The sequence below is a fragment of the Dipteris shenzhenensis genome, chromosome 26 (assembly GCF_047967505.1).
Source record: "Dipteris shenzhenensis isolate YYH24624 ecotype China chromosome 26, Dip_SZ_1.0, whole genome shotgun sequence".
NCBI classification, from domain to species: domain Eukaryota; kingdom Viridiplantae; phylum Streptophyta; class Polypodiopsida; order Gleicheniales; family Dipteridaceae; genus Dipteris; species Dipteris shenzhenensis.
This window is the reverse complement of record NC_141621.1, coordinates 13,733,508-13,751,076: the sequence shown is the minus strand read 5'-3', so window position 1 is coordinate 13,751,076 and position 17,569 is coordinate 13,733,508. Positions and strand designations below refer to the sequence as shown.

General features: G+C 41.5%; 1 protein-coding gene across 1 annotated transcript; it reads right to left on the bottom strand.

Annotated features, from left to right (window-relative positions):
• Positions 1 to 7,236: 7,236 nt before the first annotated feature.
• LOC147884705 (uncharacterized) lies at positions 7,237 to 10,110 on the bottom strand. The gene is made up of 3 exons (XM_087397956.1): positions 9,356 to 10,110; positions 9,113 to 9,242; positions 7,237 to 8,922 (listed from the first exon to the last, which is right to left on the bottom strand). Exons 1-3 carry the CDS (start codon positions 9,486 to 9,488, stop codon positions 7,617 to 7,619), a joined length of 1,569 nt encoding a protein of 522 aa, XP_087254082.1. The 5' UTR covers positions 9,489 to 10,110; the 3' UTR covers positions 7,237 to 7,616.
• Between the last annotated feature and the right edge of the window lie 7,459 nt (positions 10,111 to 17,569).

Genomic DNA, 17,569 nt, shown 5'->3' with positions numbered 1-17,569 from the left:
GCGCCGTGCATCGTGAGGTTTGGGTTTTAACCCACAACATCGCTATATAACAATGGAACAAAGCAAATCGTCGCTATATAACGATGGAACAGGTCAAAACATTGCTATATAGTGATGCTTCAGGACACTGTGTGTTTAAAGTTAAAAAAGAAGCTCATAGATGCTATTTTATAACTGTTAATATATTTCCTTGCAACTTATGTTGTGATTTTATAAGTGCAGATGGAAGCGACGAGTGGAAGCTCATCCGATGATGCGCCAATGCTCGGGAGCACAAAGTGGCTTACGGAGAGGTTATATTGTCATTGCACTCATTGCAAGCGAGAAGTACGACATCGATGTCGTATTATCATGCGCAACTTGTGGATGTATGGGGAGGAGCCCGAACCAGTACCCACCGTTGGTGTTGCACGTGTTGATGGATTATCAGTAAGTCAAAGCTATTTAAGTTCGCGGTTAATAATTGGATACCATTATGGTACAAAACCTTGAGACAAGATCTTATATTTACACGAAATCTTAAAATAGGATGAGGAGGCTGACGAGGGTACGCATATACCTTCACACTTTGAGCAAGACTATAGTCTCCCGGATGATGACGAGGGTATGGTCGACATGATGGATTCTATCTTTAGGGGCACTACATCCCATGTACATGTGATGTCAGAGTCTGAGGTCAAAATGCGAGAGTTGCAATCAACACAATTGTACGAGGGTGCTAGGATGTCTAAACTAAGTGCTTGTCTCTCAATCTTGAATCTGCAAGTAAAGTATGGGTGGTCTGATACAAGTGTCTCGGCCTTAATGAGGTTAGCTCTTGCATTAATTTGACTCATTATTTGGATATTATTTGTTTTGAGAATCATCATTATGGATTAGTGTACCGAATCATCATTATTCGAAGCCTATGTATGTTTGAATTGTGCTAAGTTGCTCCAGAACCTACACCAAATACCATGCCCGCTTCAAGAGATGAAGCGAAAAAGATGCTAACAATGGTGGGTATGGATTATGATACCATCCATGCTTGCCGTAATGATTGTATACTCTTTCGTCGTGAGCATGGAGATTTGGGTAGTTGTGCGAAGTGTGGGGAACAACGATATAGAGATGACTTGCAGGGTGAGCAGATACTGGTAAAGGTCTTGAGACACTTTCCCATCATTGCAAGAATACAACACATGTTTCGATGCAAATCCATAGCGGAGTTGATGACATGGCATGCATCTCATCGGTCCACTGATGACACATTGAGGATTCCCACAGATTGTGGAGCTTGGAAGCACATAGAGAATTAGTGGCCAGATTTTGCGAGAGAGCCACGCAACTTACATCTTGGGCTTGCCATGTACGGCGTGAATCCTTTCGGATTACGCTCGACATCTTGGTCGACATGGCCCAAAGTCGTGATGAATTACAATATCCCACCATGGCTAACAATAAAAAAGGGACACCTCATGCTTGCACTACTTGTGCCAGGGAAGTACAAGGCAAAAAATATGGACATGTACATGGCACCTTTGATAGAGGAGTTATAGATATTATGGAGAGGAGTGTCGGTCTTTGATATTTCTAGTGCTCCTAGACATACCAATGATATTTTGGTCAGGGGTATCTTGATGTGGAACATGCATGACTACCCAGGATATGGAGAGTGTGCAGGTACGTGGTTGTGTCTCTACAAGTATAATATAGGATTATGCTTTTATGACTCTTTTTCGCATGCATGTCTTATACTTACACATTCATGCACGTGTGCAAAAAGTTTATGAAGGTCATGCTTGATACCTTCCGCTAGACCATCTCGCACATGGAGGTCAGCTTGATCCACCACCATCATGTTTGAAGGCAAGTGACTAGATTCAAGCTTGGAGGGCGAATGGAGAGGAACGTCCTCCTGGTATGAAGAGGCTATCGATCTCTCACGAGCTTCCTTATTGGGGTCAATTACAAATTAATCATCTCTTGGATCCCATGCATATCTTCAAGAATGTGGGGGCTACTATTTGGGCACACTTGGTTGGTTCTAAAGACTTGAGAGGAGTGCGAGAAGACTTGTGTCCTATGCATAAGATGTCTTGTTTGTGGCCCCAAGTGCATGCTTCAGGAAAAGTTGTCCTCCCGAAGGCAACATGGATCCTCTCTACGAGGGAGGAGGCAGCAGTCAAGGCAGACATTGCCTCTTTTCAAACACCGACAGGGTACATGTGTTGCTTGAAAGGAGCATTTTCAAAAGACAATATGCTTAGTGGGCTCAAGTCCCACGATTGGTTGCACAAGGTCTTATAGGTATTCTAAGATGTAGAATTAGTGTACCGATAATCGTGATGCATTAGCGTAATTATGATTATGTTATATTGTTGACATGACTTCTTTGTTGCTTTGATAGTTCATCCTCCCAATTACAATAAAAGGGTGCTTACAAGAAGATGTTAGAAATGCTATATTCAAGATTAGTGGTATTGTGAGGTATGCTTACTATCAAATATTTGCATTGATTGCAATTTTATCAATTTAAGCTGATGAATCTCTAGACTGATCATGAAAATATCTTACATGGGCATGTGAAATAGGTGGATATCTCAAAAAGAGATCTCCATATCGAGCATCGAGAAGGCTAGGGTGGAATTCATCGAAGCTGTATGCTTGCTTGAGAAGCACTTTCCCTCGAGCATTATGGCAACTCAAGTCCGCTTGCTTGTGCACATAGTTGATGAGGTGGCTATTGCAGGTACCGTTCATAGTCGATGGATATTTTTTCTTGAGTGGTTTATGAAAACTTTGAAGGGATTTGTAAGACAAAGAGCAAGACCAAAAGCAAGCATGGCAGAGGGATGGCTTGTGCAAGAGTCATCAGTATATATCATGGAGTTTGTTGCATCCATGGATCTTGATATGCCACAAGCTTGGCATAACAAGGATGATGATCACATCGTTGGCAAGGTTCCCCAAGGAAAAGGGATTGAAAGAAAGATGAGCAAAGAGCAAATGGAGGAATTCAATATGTTTTGTATTTTAAATAGCCCTGAGATGCAGAAGTGGATTGAGAGATATGAAGTGGCCAAAGCAGAAAGAATAAATGCAAGGATGAGATTCAGAGTAATGTACAGGCGATCGCAACCATATCCACGGGATCTGGCTCTTCTCCTCACTCACATGTCACTTGATTGGCTACAACTAGCTCTATGTAAAGCTGAATGTGATGGAGAGACAATAAACAAGCATGAGCGAGAATTATCATTTGGATGTATGATGCATGTAAGTTTCATACCTCTTGACGTAATTAAGTAATTATTTGTGGCAATATATGCTATAAAGTAGATGCATCTTCATTGTTTTAATGATGCTCTTTTATAGTACAAAAAGTACAGTGCATTATGGTCATATGGATAACATTTTCACGTGGAACGCATCGATTCAAAGAGAGTCAAGTATGATTGTGGAGTCATGGCTAATTTCACACAAGATAGCCAAGCAAGTGCTTCGGATACCAATCTTCTCTCCTCACAGTTGGATTATTGTGGAACCATACGCGAAATCTATGAAGTTGATTTCAGACGATTTAGTATTTTCATTCTTGATGTAAAATGGTTTAAAACTATTTACAACGGTCCCCATGCGACAGTGAGAAAAGATAGTAGCGGTTTCTTTGCAATAGACTCCACCAAACATTGGACCGATGAAAGTGATACTTTTGTTCTTCCCGAGCATTGTGAGCAGGTGCATACTAATGATTTAATTAATTGAAGCTTTCGTTTTTAAAGATCCATTGATACATGTACTTAAGCATGATTTCATATATATAATTGACGACTTCTGGCACCCATTTTCAATATAGGTGGTTTTTCATCTGGATCGTTCTGATCCAAGATGGTGGTACGTGATCCAAGTTGCACCATGAAGTAAGCAAATTTTTGAAGATAGAGATGTGGATATGGAGATGCCACTACAAATGCCGGATCCAATTGATCCCGATGAATCTAGCGAAGAAGATGAAGATCACAATATGAGCCAAGAGGAAGATGTGCATAATGACATTGCACGGGAGGAAGATGGAGATCACGATATTGAGGAAGAAGACAATGATCATCAAGAATCACCACACTTTATTGAAGAAGATGACCAAGTAATTTTAGGTGAACGTACGATGCTAGAGTATGATGACGATATAGGAGATCAACTCGGTATAAAGTTAGAGATAGACTTGTTTGGCACGTTAGACTTAGCTCAAGATGAAATAGTTGATGTAAATGCTCTTCATTGATTTTTTTCATCTCAAACTTGGACATGAATATATGAGCTTCAAAGGCTTGATGTACATGCTCTCATACTTTTATTCTCTCAAAAGATCAAACATGTATGAAAATTAAAAAAATTGTCATTGGAAAAATCTAACTTTTAAGGCCTATATGAGTTAAAAATCTCTCTTTGGAAAACGTCGCTATAAAATAGTATCTCAGTGTCGCTATATAGCAACACTTATATTTTTGACAAACATCACTATATAGCGACTTTAGAAATCGTCGCTATATAGCGACGCTTTATGGGACGCAGTTCCCAGACCGACGATTAGCGCCCCACGTGCGCTAAACGTCGGTACTTAAACATCGCAATAGGATCCGTGTGTAGCAGTGATATTTGTCATCAAGAGTATGAACCACATACTTGTCTTTGTTGATGTTCATTGTTTCTCATTTTACTTGTGGACCATAACAAATTTATAACATATTGAAATTTGTTCTATCAAAGATCCAAAAGTCTAATGTCTCGTCACTAGAGCAAATTAGAAGTATACCTTCTTACCACATTAGCATATCCTTTATGCCAAAACACTATTTTTTAAAAATTAAACCTATTAAATACATCATCATGCTTCTCTGAATTTATTATATGATGAAATTGACAATGTTGACGTAGAAATTCTTCGCTACATGTATAGTGCATGTATATTCCTTAGCACACACCACTTGAAAACATTGAAAACATCGACACCAAAATGACATCATATTTCATTAGGCCCAGTTCTTTATGTCATCAACCTATTTTCCATGATTGGTTTTCATATTCTTTTGTTTGACTAATTAATCAAGTGACTATCTCTCTTTCACTAAAGGAAAGTAAGAGAATATCTCATTGTCACACCATGATATCTCACATGAATACCATTGATTGCTAACTAAATCTTCCAAACAAATGATATTGACAAGCTAAATTTAATGTTGCCTTTTTAAATCAAATTATCTAAGTAATTTCCCACGGGGCATGATCCATGTGTTTCCAAACTAGACTCATTTCTCATTTTGAACTTGGATGCCACATGCCTTTCATGATAAAACGCATTTATATATGGCACTCACAATATTTCACGTTCATGGATAACTAATAAAACATGCCTCTTTCTTATAGGAAGAATGGCACTAATGTAGATTCTTACTTGCCATTTCTGAATTTGACTTGTCTTGTCATATTCTTTAGTCTCTTTTGAATCTTCTTAAACAGATATTCTCATGTTTATAAAAACATTACACTTTTCCTTTCATTGTTGATGGTTTTGAATTAAACCTATCATATTTGCCAATAAATTATACTACTGTTGTTGAAATTCATCCTTCATTTGTTGTTGACGTTGATTGTCATCATACTTTGATGCCAAGAGTCTTTCTATTTATATTTTGTCAAATGTTGATGATAAATTTTGAACTTGTCATAATTGATTGCCACATAATATTGTTGGAGAGTGCCAAACTTTATGTTGATTCTAACACAATAGACTATGGTCAATGTAGTCTTTTAAATAAGGTTGCACCAATAGGATGTCAAAATAATGATGTACTATTGTGACCAAAATATTACTTCAATATTATTCTTTTGATGTCTTGCAAATTTAGGGACACACAGAAAGACCTATAATATGAATGCTTTATGAAGTTTTATGCTTCTTGTGAAATGATCCATCAATTATATGACAAGATGTAGCATGCTTATGATATAAATTGATAACTCCTCTAGTAAACTCCTTGGTACCTTTAAATAAGAGACATCCTAAATGATTCTACAATTGTTTGCTATCTTGAGGACAAAACCTTAATTCGATAAGAGGTCTTATTATCAATTATGTTGTGAAGTTATACAACTATGGAATTGTTTTGGAGTTGATAACAATCTCTACATGATTCGTAAAAGCAACTGGGTGAGGGGTGCAAGAGATGACAAAATCTGGGTGTCCATAAAGAAGCAACTTGGGGACTCGCGGAGATTCTTTTGTGAAACAAAGCTTGAAGAAGACAAAGAGCTTGTGAGGTACATTTTGGGAAGAATCAAAAGGTGGGCATCTCATGTAAGGATTGGAGTGTTCCATGGAGAAGGCATGTGAAAAGAATCAATAATGTGAAACAAAAGCAATGCTAGTTAGCAAGGGAATTAGGGTCTATACATGCTAAAGGAGGGAATCCTTGTCATAGCAAAATGATCAAGTCCTCGTATTTTCTTCTTGTTACTTAAATTCTTCCGTGCCCTTTTGATATTTTCTTTTTATTATTTAAATTCCTCCGTGCCCTTTTGAAAACGTGAAAGTACAGAAATCAGAAACGTCTATGAACAGCACACCTGACAAAGGAGTGATAATCAAAAGGAAGAAACGGAATGGGTCCTCTTTGGGTCCTACGTCTTTTATGATGAATGGAAAATTGCAGAAATACAATAGCCTTTTCTTTTATGATGAACCCTCTTTCTAAACGCCAGGAACGAAACTTTGATTGTAACCGTTTTTATAATATGTCTAAAGTCGCAAAGGCGCACCAGTGACGACTATCTCATTTCTAACATATCTGTTTCTCTCCAGTGTCGCAAACGTCCAATATTACGCAAATTTTCAATATACAGCATGCATCTCGCTTAAGATTCAGCCTTTTTCTTCTAATTTTCCGTCACGCGCAGCTGAGAAATTTAACGTTTGCGGTTTGGAATCAGGAACAGCTGCTTAAGAGGTCCAATGCCTGTACCTGGTTTCTAATGCCCCCCCGACATAACGAGGGTCCAATGCCTTGACGTTATTAAGACTTCCATGCTTCTGACTTCGCTCACACACAGAGCTAGACCCTGGTCAAAAGCTTTCACAGATTTTGCTGGCTTCCTTAAGCAGCTGGCAGGATTATATACTTAGGTGAGGAAACGCCAGCGTTAAGGAAAAAACATCTTTTGTATAGTTCAAAAATATACAATACAAGAGCCGGCAGATAGCCAGGCCGAATGATTATACTGTATGTATGAAGTCAAACTAAAGGAAGTCGGCCGAAATCATTTGTCTTCTGATTATGGTGTATGTACTATGTCTATGTATTATGTGTGGGTGTATGTGTGGGTGTGGGTGTATCGTTGAGTGTTAAAATCATACACCTTATTCTTCAAACGCGAACACCTTAGTTTCAATCTTAACACCCCCAGAAGAAACGAATTTGGACCTTTGAAGGGATGCGCTGTAATGGTGCCGAAGGCTCCGTTGGGAGAACGAAACCTAGGATGCCTTTATACATGACTCGCGAATCGACAGGAATCAAACAATTCTGCAAGCGGGTAGTAATTTGGTCGAAAGTTGCTGTGGACCGACCATCTTCTCATCAGATCTGCTCCAGCATTGCTGCAATGCATTGTTGCAGCTCCGGGGACATGGTTGGCACGCTTTTGCACTTGCCATACAGGTCACTCTCTCCGTTCTGGTGCTGCCAAGCGACTTGGTCGAGTTGCACCGGAAGTTGATCTAGGTCGGGAAGTTTGGGATTGAAATCCTGTGAAGCACATCCTAAGCCCATAGCCTCATTCCATGCCTGCATTGTGTGCGTATCTTCTCCATTGAAAGACGGGACTTGATGCTGGCCATGACAATCAGTCAATTCAGAAGGTCCTGGCCTTGCTGCCGCTGCCCACGTCAACATATGATTCTCGCAAAGTTCTATTTCCTTCTGCTCCGGAACGATTGCGCCGCCGTTGCCTGCCAAACCTCCAGACACACTGGCTGCAGATATCATATTGCTCCAATAGCTGAATTTGTTCGTTTCACTGCTCCTCGTGTCCACAGAAGAAGGCGAGCCCTCGCCAAAACCAATCACCCTCTCAAACTCTGGAGCTGTGATCGTCAAAGGCTCGTACGCCGATCCCGTTTTAGGATACCCAGTCAATTCATGATGATTCCTGTAGTATTCTGTACACAGGCTGTCGAACATTGTTGGGTCGGATCTTGGAAAACACTGATCCATAGTAGCCGCTGGACCTTGATCAGCTGGCTTGCCATCGAGCGCAAGTAATGTTGGCATCTTCTGGTTTTCCGAGGAATTGAAGAGAAAACCTTGAGAAGGCGACTGGGCTTGGAGCAACCACAGTTGTGCATTGCTATCTGCTGGGTCTGGTATGTCTCCAGACTTGGAGTCCGAACCGCTGGACGAGAGCGTCTCCATGGAGCTCTGAGGATGCATGTGGAAGTTATCGCATGTCCTCGCTGCATTGATGGGCTGACGGACGTCTTTCAGGTTCTGGGCTAATGCAGCATCGGATACATATTGATCTTCTGACAAGAAATTGCGAAGGTGAAGGCATGCGTTCCAACAATTCTCATCGGCTGCCCCTGCTATTCTGAAGAGAGGTTTGGGCATACGATGCAGGCTAGGCTTGAGCTCGCTGTGGAAGTGATCCAAAGCACGGCAAGCAGGATTGAATTCTTGTGAATTGAGACTCAGTACATCTGATAGACTGCTGACGCTGGCTGGATTTGCAAGGTTCTCTTGTACTGACGGTGAAGCGTCACTGATGGGCTGATGCGTAACTGGGTCGATTCCAGCTTGTTTCAGCTTCTTCTTAATGCACGAGTTCCAGAAGTTCTTAATCTCATTGTCCGTTCTACCTGGGAGATGCGACGCTATCTGCGACCACCTACAGAGACAATGGCAGATTGCGGTGTGAGAGCTTGGAAGCTTGCATTCTTTCCATTAGCTTGAGAGAGCTTGCGATTTGCAAGGTGATCGATCTCTAATTGAAGAGCAGTGCAGTTTCCAACTAAGCCTCGTATGTTGTATGCATTAGAATAACAGCCCGTTCTCTCTTCGTACTTCGAGGAGGTTACCTATTTCCCAGGATGGCATGAAGCTCTATGATGAGCTTCTCCTCCATGGCAGAAAACGTGCCGCGTTTCAAATCTGGTCGCAGATAGTTGATCCATCTCAAGCGACAACTCTTCCCGCAACGCTGGAGACCTGCATCATCAGACATCGCAGTTAACAGATTCTCCACGAACATCGTTTAGGAGTACAATCCCCTAGCATGCAAGGGAATTATTTATGCAATGGGTTGAAGTTTTCTTACTGACCAGCTTGCTTTGGAACTGAACTCCAACAACCATGGCCATATCTGGTGATATGGCGAATGAGTTTCTCGTCTTCCTCGGGCGACCAGAGGCCCTTCCTCAGCTTCTGCTTTTGGCAACAGGAATGGCGTCCCATGGCAGAGAGCACTTCACTGTTGCAGAAGACGACTTCTCAAACTTTCTTCTGAGATGAACTCTGACTCCCGGTGCAGTGCACTTAGCTTTCGAGCCTTAACGTGAGCGTGTACAAAGCACTTCACCTTGCTTTCGAGGTTTAACGCCAATGTGTACAAAGCTATCACCGTTGTGAAATTGAAATGTCATTACGCAGAGACACAATTCAGTCCCACGTTGCCGTAGGATGATTGTACAAATCCTTGTGAGCCTCTCAGCCTTGAGGGGACGAAGTGATCCCTTGGAGAGGGTTAAAGGATACCCTCAAACTCGGACCAGTCTTGCAAGCGCATTGATCTCGCAATGACAGTCCAAGATCCAGATGGGAAAAGCCAAGAGAGTACAGGAGGCCGCAATTATAAGAGAAGCAAGGGTAGAGCGGCTTTTGTATGTTGTAGAAGAGAGGGAGAGGAGGCTACGAGATCATTACAAGGCCGGGACAGGGAAACTTGCATCAGCAGCAGTGCTCCCTGTGATGAGTGGGCAGAGGAGGGAAGTGGGGCTCATCTGCTTACAAGTTTGGGTTGAGCAAGCCGGAGGGGGAGGGTTTCTGTGGGAATGATTGTGCAGCTGCAAAGCAAGCTTTAAGCGAGAAGTGTAACCGAAAGGACGTGAAGTCGATGGGGGCAAAAGGGGGGGGGGGAGGGCTGGGGACCGGAGGGAAGGGAGACTAATCACTCACACCGTTGCTGAAAGGCAAAGGGTGGGCTCACGGAGAACGGGGTTAAATGCTTTGTTGTTGACGCCCAACTGACTGGCTTCTTACGTTTGAGCGTTCGAAGGCAAATTGATTGGGAAGGAAGGGTTGAGAGAGAGAGAGACAGCGCGCGCATGCCATAGCTGTTCGCTCACAGCCATGTGAGGGAGAGAGAAAGAAAGAGAGAATGTCATAGCTGTTCCACCAAGTGCATAGCAGCCGTGAGTTGATGCCACAGCTGTTCGCTCACAGACATGTGAGAGAGAGAGAGAGAGAGAGAGAGAGAGCTGTTCCCATAGCAGCCGTGAGTTCATAGCCAGCAAGAGGGAGAGAGAGGGAGGGTTAGAGAGAGAGAGAGAGGGGAGAGAGATTAACAATCAACAAATACAAAGCAATTTAGTGGCAAGCGGAGAGCGGGGAAGAGAGAGAAGCAAATTGTATATCACCATTGTATAAGAGAGAGAGAGAGAGAGAGGAACAGAAACCACGCAGTCATTCCTACTTTAGAAACCACGCAGTCATTCAAACTCACTCGCTCGATAGAGTGACCGATATTGAGAGAGCAAGAAACCAGGCAGTGATTCCGACAGTGGATCAGTGTAAACTCTTTCTATCAATAAAGTGAGCGATCATTGAGAGAGAGAGAGAGAGAGAGAGAGAGAGAGAGCCGAAGCCAGGCAGTCATTCCCATGTAAAATCATTCGCTTGATAGGGAGCAGGAGTTGTGTCGAAAGGAGATGTTCAAAGCGATGGTGAAAGACAAAGCGAGAGGGAGAGAGGGAGAGAGTGGGGCACAAGGCAAAGGCAAAGACAAGACAAAGGCTATTACTCACGATCATCATGAAAAGAGAGAGAGAGAGAGAGAGAGAGAGAGAGAGTTGAGGAGGACAGTGAGAGGAGAGAAGAGAGACAGGGTCCCCCAGCGCTGTAATGGCCTTCTGATTGCCCAGCCACTCCCCTCCTCTCTTTCCTCTAGACTCTACTTCCTCACCACGTGGCACCTCCCGATGCTCTCTCATGGCCTCGTACGTCGATCCCGTATCGACGGCCCAGATTCCTCGCTGCTTCAATCAATCTCTTACGACATTTCAACGCCCTCAAGTGTCCACGTTGCGTTTGGTTTTTACGTCACTACTTCCTTTGTATTCTACGCCATACCACGTATGCAAATCCAATTTTTGTACGTTACACCGTTTTAGCACAATAGATATCTCACTCCTCCCATAATGAATCATCTAATTGACTCTCTTTAGGTTTCAAGAAGCATTTTGATTTCCTTATCCACCTCTCCAAGAATGTTTTACAACAAAATATATATCATTAAGAACTACAAAAAAGAAGGGGAAATTCAAGTCTCCTTTAAGAAGTAGGCAAATAACTCATCAAAACTTCTTAAATCAAATATCGATCCCTCTTTTTATCATGAAAGGATCACTAACAAACTTTTAACAAACTTTTTGGTTATAAGATCAGCTCTACAAGTTCCTAATAACAGAAGGTGCGATTTGGCTGGACAAGGTTAAACAAATATCAACCATAAAAACAAAATGGTGCACAATATGAAATTGGTTAAATGTAGAACAACAATTGCAGACTAGCCCATCAAACTTGAGGCCTATAACAAGTATAATTAAATAGAAGCAAAATTAGTCACAAAAGAAGAGCATAGGAGAGGAAGAATTCTAAAAAGCTAGTAATCAATGAAATGATAAAAGCCGAAGGGCAACTAACAAATACTCTGCGGATACTCCCTGATGTCAAAGATAAAGCTTCATGCCAAAGCTTGAGGGGTGGACTACTAGGTAAGCCTACATACACTCTGCATTCAAGGGATAATATTTAAATACCTACTCACATATGGGGTTTGCATTCTCCTCCCTTTGTAAAAATTTGAATTTAATGAGTTGTAAATTAAGAAATCCCATTTGTATGTATCTCTTAGTGAATTTATTACATTAAGAAATTCCTTATGTTAAACCCCCATCGTATTATTACATATTTTTAGTGGGTGCTCATAATTTATATACATGTGAATAAGAAATGATTCAAGAATATGATATGTGTAGAAATGATGGAAGGTTAAGGTTTTATATCATGGCTTATGGCTTGAAGCTAGTGTATCATTTCAAGAGTAAGATCATGTGTCAATGTCAACTAGATGATAAAAGACAAAATGCAACATCTTATTAATCTCTCATTAATCTCAAGAACTTTGAAGGGAGCTAAGAATCTGTCTCAATTTTGCAAGTTTCAATTTCTTATATATATACTCTACCTCTAGCTATTGCTTGGTTAGCATCATTAGCCTACTCTTAAACCATAGATTGAGTTACTGCTTATTAACATAATAGTGAAGGAACATAGATATCGCGATCTCCTAAAATCGAAAAGGTAATTGAATGTATACAAACCCCTTAATTTATTTAGCTACTTAATGCTAAGTTTCTTGAATCTTTCCTTGTGATACATTTATTTTTCAGCATAATTGTGAAACATGGATGTCAAACCTTCTTATAATGAACAAGGATACCAAATTGTCACTAGTTTTCATTTCATCTTAAAAACAATCATAAATTTATTTTGTTGATTTAATAATAGCAATAATACTGAAAGAAGAAGAATATTTAGCTATTTTATAATCAAGAAGGATATCAAATTGGCTCCAATCCCCCTTTTTTATTCACGTTATATATATTCGCGTTAGTTTAAATACTATTCGATTTTCTAAAAAATGTGTTAACATCATCTTAATATCATAGGATAGAATTGGTGTTCAAGGATTTGTTTACTCCATCTGAGCTCTCTCATCCATACTCACACACATGATGTCGTTAGGGAGATACCCCCATCTTAACAATTGCCAATTAGTGAACCATTGTAACAGTTTCACCAATAACATCTGGCATCACACCCTACACAACATCTTAGCTATGTGCCAATCGAAACATCATGTTTGTGGAGGTGTCTATTGTCATTTGGGAGCTCAATGGCTATCCTTGAAGGCATATGGAGCTTAGAAATCATCATTCGATTAGTATAAGTCAAGACGGACGAGATGATAGCCTACATAATTATTGATGAATACCTATTGTATGGGCATGACGGACTCCAAGTGTCCATAAATCTTATAGGTGTTCAAGGCTTCTTACCCCTAACTTCGATGCTATCCACACAAATAGATCTTATTGGTGCTCCACTCATGCGCCATCACATCACAAAGCAGAGATAAAGCTTGTCCATGAAGTTCATGGTGGTAGTACACGTTTTAGTGCAAACTAGCAATTATATGTAGCTGTTCGCAAGCCTTTAGCAATTTCATTAAACATATAGCTATAGGTCCTTGAATCTTGATTAAAGGTAGAATCTGATGTAGACTATTCTTGAATTTTGCAATTATATGTAGTTGTTCGCAAGCCTTTAGCAATCTCATTAAATATATAGCTATAGGTCCTTGAATCTTGACTGAAGGTAGAATCTGATGTAGATAGCATTCAGAATTTTGATTTTATAACATGATTAATTCTTATTGGTTGTGTTCACAAGCTGAATCCTACAACATGAAAAATGAAGGTGGGTAGTAGCACCACTTTGGACACAAGACGCTTGAAATATGCATGAACGAGGGCATATAAGAGCTAGTACACATCATCTTGCTAGAGAGTGAATGGCTTTGATTTGTAGCGGGTGACAAATTTGGCTCATGCAATCCAATTCTATTACATGAAATTGTTAGGGGCATGTTACCCATGAAGGTGACTCTGAGCTGCATGAAAGGTAGTTCGTAGTTATAGATAGCATGTTGATTCTCTAGCCAAAGAATTTCAGGCTTATTAAAGAAAGGAAATAAAATACTCTAGCATTGGCTCTAGCATTGGATGCCCTCCATTGCATTAAGTCACACACATAAAAAGTTCTAGCTCAGAGTTGAAGAATTGTACTTGCACTTCAAGGTTTGGAAGGAATTGGAGAGTGTGAATGAGGGCATCTTTACCCAAGACTCTTAAGGGGCTCATGTACCACGAGCTAGAATAGAATAGGTGGCCTTTTAGAAAGTGATGTTAGTCCTCAATCGACAGATAGCCTACTGTTTCTGAAGCTAGAGAGTTTAAGGCTCAATGAAGGAAGGGAGTAGATTACTAGAGCTTTCTCATTGGTTATAATCCATTTCATCAAGTTACCCATCAAAACTCCAATCTCTAAGTTTTTTTTTCCCAGAAAATTCAAGCTTGGGAGTTGGAGAAGTGTATGCACTTAATTGGAAAGGGTGAACGAGTTGGAGAAGTGTATGCACTTAATTGGAAAGGGTGAACGAGTGCATCTTCACCCAGACTCTAGTGAGGGGTCGTGAGCCACGAGCAAGTGATGTTAGTCCTCATAATGTAAGGGAGTATAGCTAACCACGGTGCAGGGTTTATATATAAACCACAACGTAGAGTTATGTGGTTAGTGTGCCTTGAGGCTTGTCCTTGTATTTTTTTAAAAAACGAAAAAAATTGTTGCTGCTGCAATCGTCAACCTGTCGCAGCCCTTTGAAGTTTGCCCATTCGCTTACGCAAATCACATCATCATCTTCCCCACGCCCCACGGGAGCAGATACAGATTGTTCCACATGCTCCTGATTGCTGATGATCGATCATCGACTGTTACACTTCAACGCTGGTCCATGGAGAACAACCACTCTCCTCTCGACAGTCGGCATGAAATATCGATGCTCGATGAGGATGTTTACCGAGATAGTGCTGGTTTTATGAGACCGTGAACCCGATTCCTCGATTAACCCTCACCAATGACGACGGAAACTTGAAAGATAGTACGCTTTCTGACTACTCTTGCGCTGCACACGACAGGAACTTGAAGCTTTTCCATCACTACTCCTCGAGATGACGCTGCCTTCGTTGCTGTTGCGTTTCCCCTGCCGTAAACCTTGCGAAGGCTCATCATCATGCAGGTTTACTTGCAGCAAGAATACACTGTACAGTGTTGACAAGGTGTCGCTCTCTTCCTCGACCTCGGGTCGCGACCAGCTACTGCTCATCGACATGACCTGGGGACCCCCCGTCACAGTGGTCTTTGTCAGCCCATCTACTTAATCTGCGAAGATGGCAGTGGGCACTCTATGCCTTCACCGACAGAGAAGCAGGGAGGGAGATTAAAAAGAAGAGACGAAACAGGATACCTGGATGATTGCCCAGATCAACATTTCACTGGCCTTGCCAGATTGCCTTTTCCGAACGTCAGCTGAGCGCACGATTGCCCAGATCTGTAACTTTTCTTCTGTGGTGCGGCTGTCGGAGCTCACATAGCTTTCTACTGCGAGAATACGTCGCGATTCATCATGCATGGAAAGCTTGAAGGAAAGGAGGCGGGGGCAGTGGGTCCTTCGCCAGCGAGAACGTCCTCCGAGTGACAAGACCGCGTACATGGGTAGTTTAAGCTTCAAGAGCTGGTCACGCCTCACTTGAAGTGAATGAATCAGGTCACGACTCACACAAGCACCACCGCCTGCGACCTACACCAGCCCTGGCAAATTACAGCTAGTCTGTCGCCATTTCGACACACGAATGGCTTGGAGCTGAGATCATGACGTCTTTCGAACTTAGTTCGAGGGAGGGGGGTCTGGCTCCTGACACCTTGCGCTCAGGTAACATATGTTAAAAGATACAAAGTTCAAACGCATATGCAAGGCATCACAGACGAAGACAACAGACACATGAGAAGAAGAGAGAGCGGACAATTATCCGAGTGGTGACGGAAAGAGAGGGATTCTAGGATGAGGACTCAGGACTCAGGAGCCTCTTCACCAACCTTTACATTCTCGAACGCTGAACAGTGCAGAAGCCCGTAGAGACTCGGGAGATTGATTCATTTCATTACCCTGCACAGTTCACACGCACCTCTCTATAACCCCTTATTTAATATGTACCAAATTCCAATAAAGTTTTGTATCTCTCCTGCTGTACTTTTGAAGGCCAGAACCGAAGTATCATGTTTTGATTTGTACTTTTGAAGGCTAGAACCGAAGTCATCATGTTTTGATTGCTATATTTTGAAGATGAAGGATGATGTATTTGCACCAGCCTCAAGCTAGCTAAGAATTTCATTTCGAAGGGTAAATTAAAAGTCATCCTTCTAGTTAAGCTATTTTCCATCGTTTTGAAGGGCAATAGAAGATTTTTTTCCCAACACGGCACTTCTTTAGGGCACATCCCCCTTTAAAGGGCGTTGAAGCCTTCAAATTTAGGGATTGACTCCATCCACTTTTTAGGAAAAAATCTCTTATGAAAAATTCATGAGTTCTCATATCTTGAGGTTTCTTAAAATTTTTGCAAGTTTTCTATTGAAATATAACTACAATGGAAGTTGGCTAGGACCTCCAAATTGTTAAAAAGCATATCAAAATGAAAACATTTAGGGATTTTTGTGAGCATTGGTTACATCACCAAAACAAGCTCGAGGAAAAGCTCTCTCTATATCTCCTCCCCCCCCCCCTTCCCTCTCTCTCTCTCTCTCTCTCTCTCTCTCTCTCTCTCTCTCTCTCTGAGCTCTCTCTCTCTCTCTCTCTCCCCCCCCCCCCACAAATGTGGAACCACATAAATGGTGGTTGCACTCCATTAGTATTTAGCAACCATGGAGTAAGCAATTAATCTCCCCCCGTCCCGCCCCCCCCCCCCCAACACACACACACACACATGCATTCATACACACATGTCCTTGTAAGTTCTCTCTCTCTCTCTCTCTCTCTCTCTCTCTCTCTCTCCCCCCCCCCCTCTCTCCCAACCATGTTCTCACTGATTGATATATTATCTTCTCTCTCTTTTGTCCTCCTCCATTAGTGCTTTAATGTTTGAAGCTCCCTTTTGTTAGATGATGACTAAATTTAAGGGCCCAATTAGCATGAATGTATGTAACCATTTTTTATGAGTTTAGAGAATATATTGCATATTAGTAACTTGCTTGATCTATGGCTTATGCATCGCTCAATAGAATTTGGCTTGTCCTTCCCCCTCTGGTGCTCTTGTTGCCTTTGGGCTCCTCAATGCACACTTTGATTTCAATTTGGCATAGCTACGAGTTGTGTCTTATGGTATTTATTTAGGCGAATCATCATCTTCTAATGTTTTCTATCTTCACAAGTTACTTGGTCTCTATTCTTGGTCCCTTTTCTGAAATAATATATTTTATGGTACCATTAGGAGAGACTTGGGATCTCAAAAGGCTTTCATAAGGAATGGATTAGGGGATCTCACTACTCTCTTATTAGAGAAGTTTTGGACTCAAAAAGGGCCTCATTAGGAGGAGATCAAGAATTAATTCCTTAATTTCTAGGGAAAAAGATTCTGGTACAG

Bases quoted from the DNA above. Each gene is read 5' to 3' on its own strand.
- LOC147884705 (XM_087397956.1), bottom strand. From the start codon at position 9,488: ATGGGACGCCATTCCTGTTGCCAAAAGCAGAAGCTGAGGAAGGGCCTC. The intron at 9,243-9,355 runs GTCAGTAAGAAA...CTGATGATGCAG, and splicing joins TTCAGTTCCAAAGCAAGCTG to GTCTCCAGCGTTGCGGGAAG. The intron at 8,923-9,112 runs GTAACCTCCTCG...TTGTCTCTGTAG, and splicing joins CATGCCATCCTGGGAAATAG to GTGGTCGCAGATAGCGTCGC.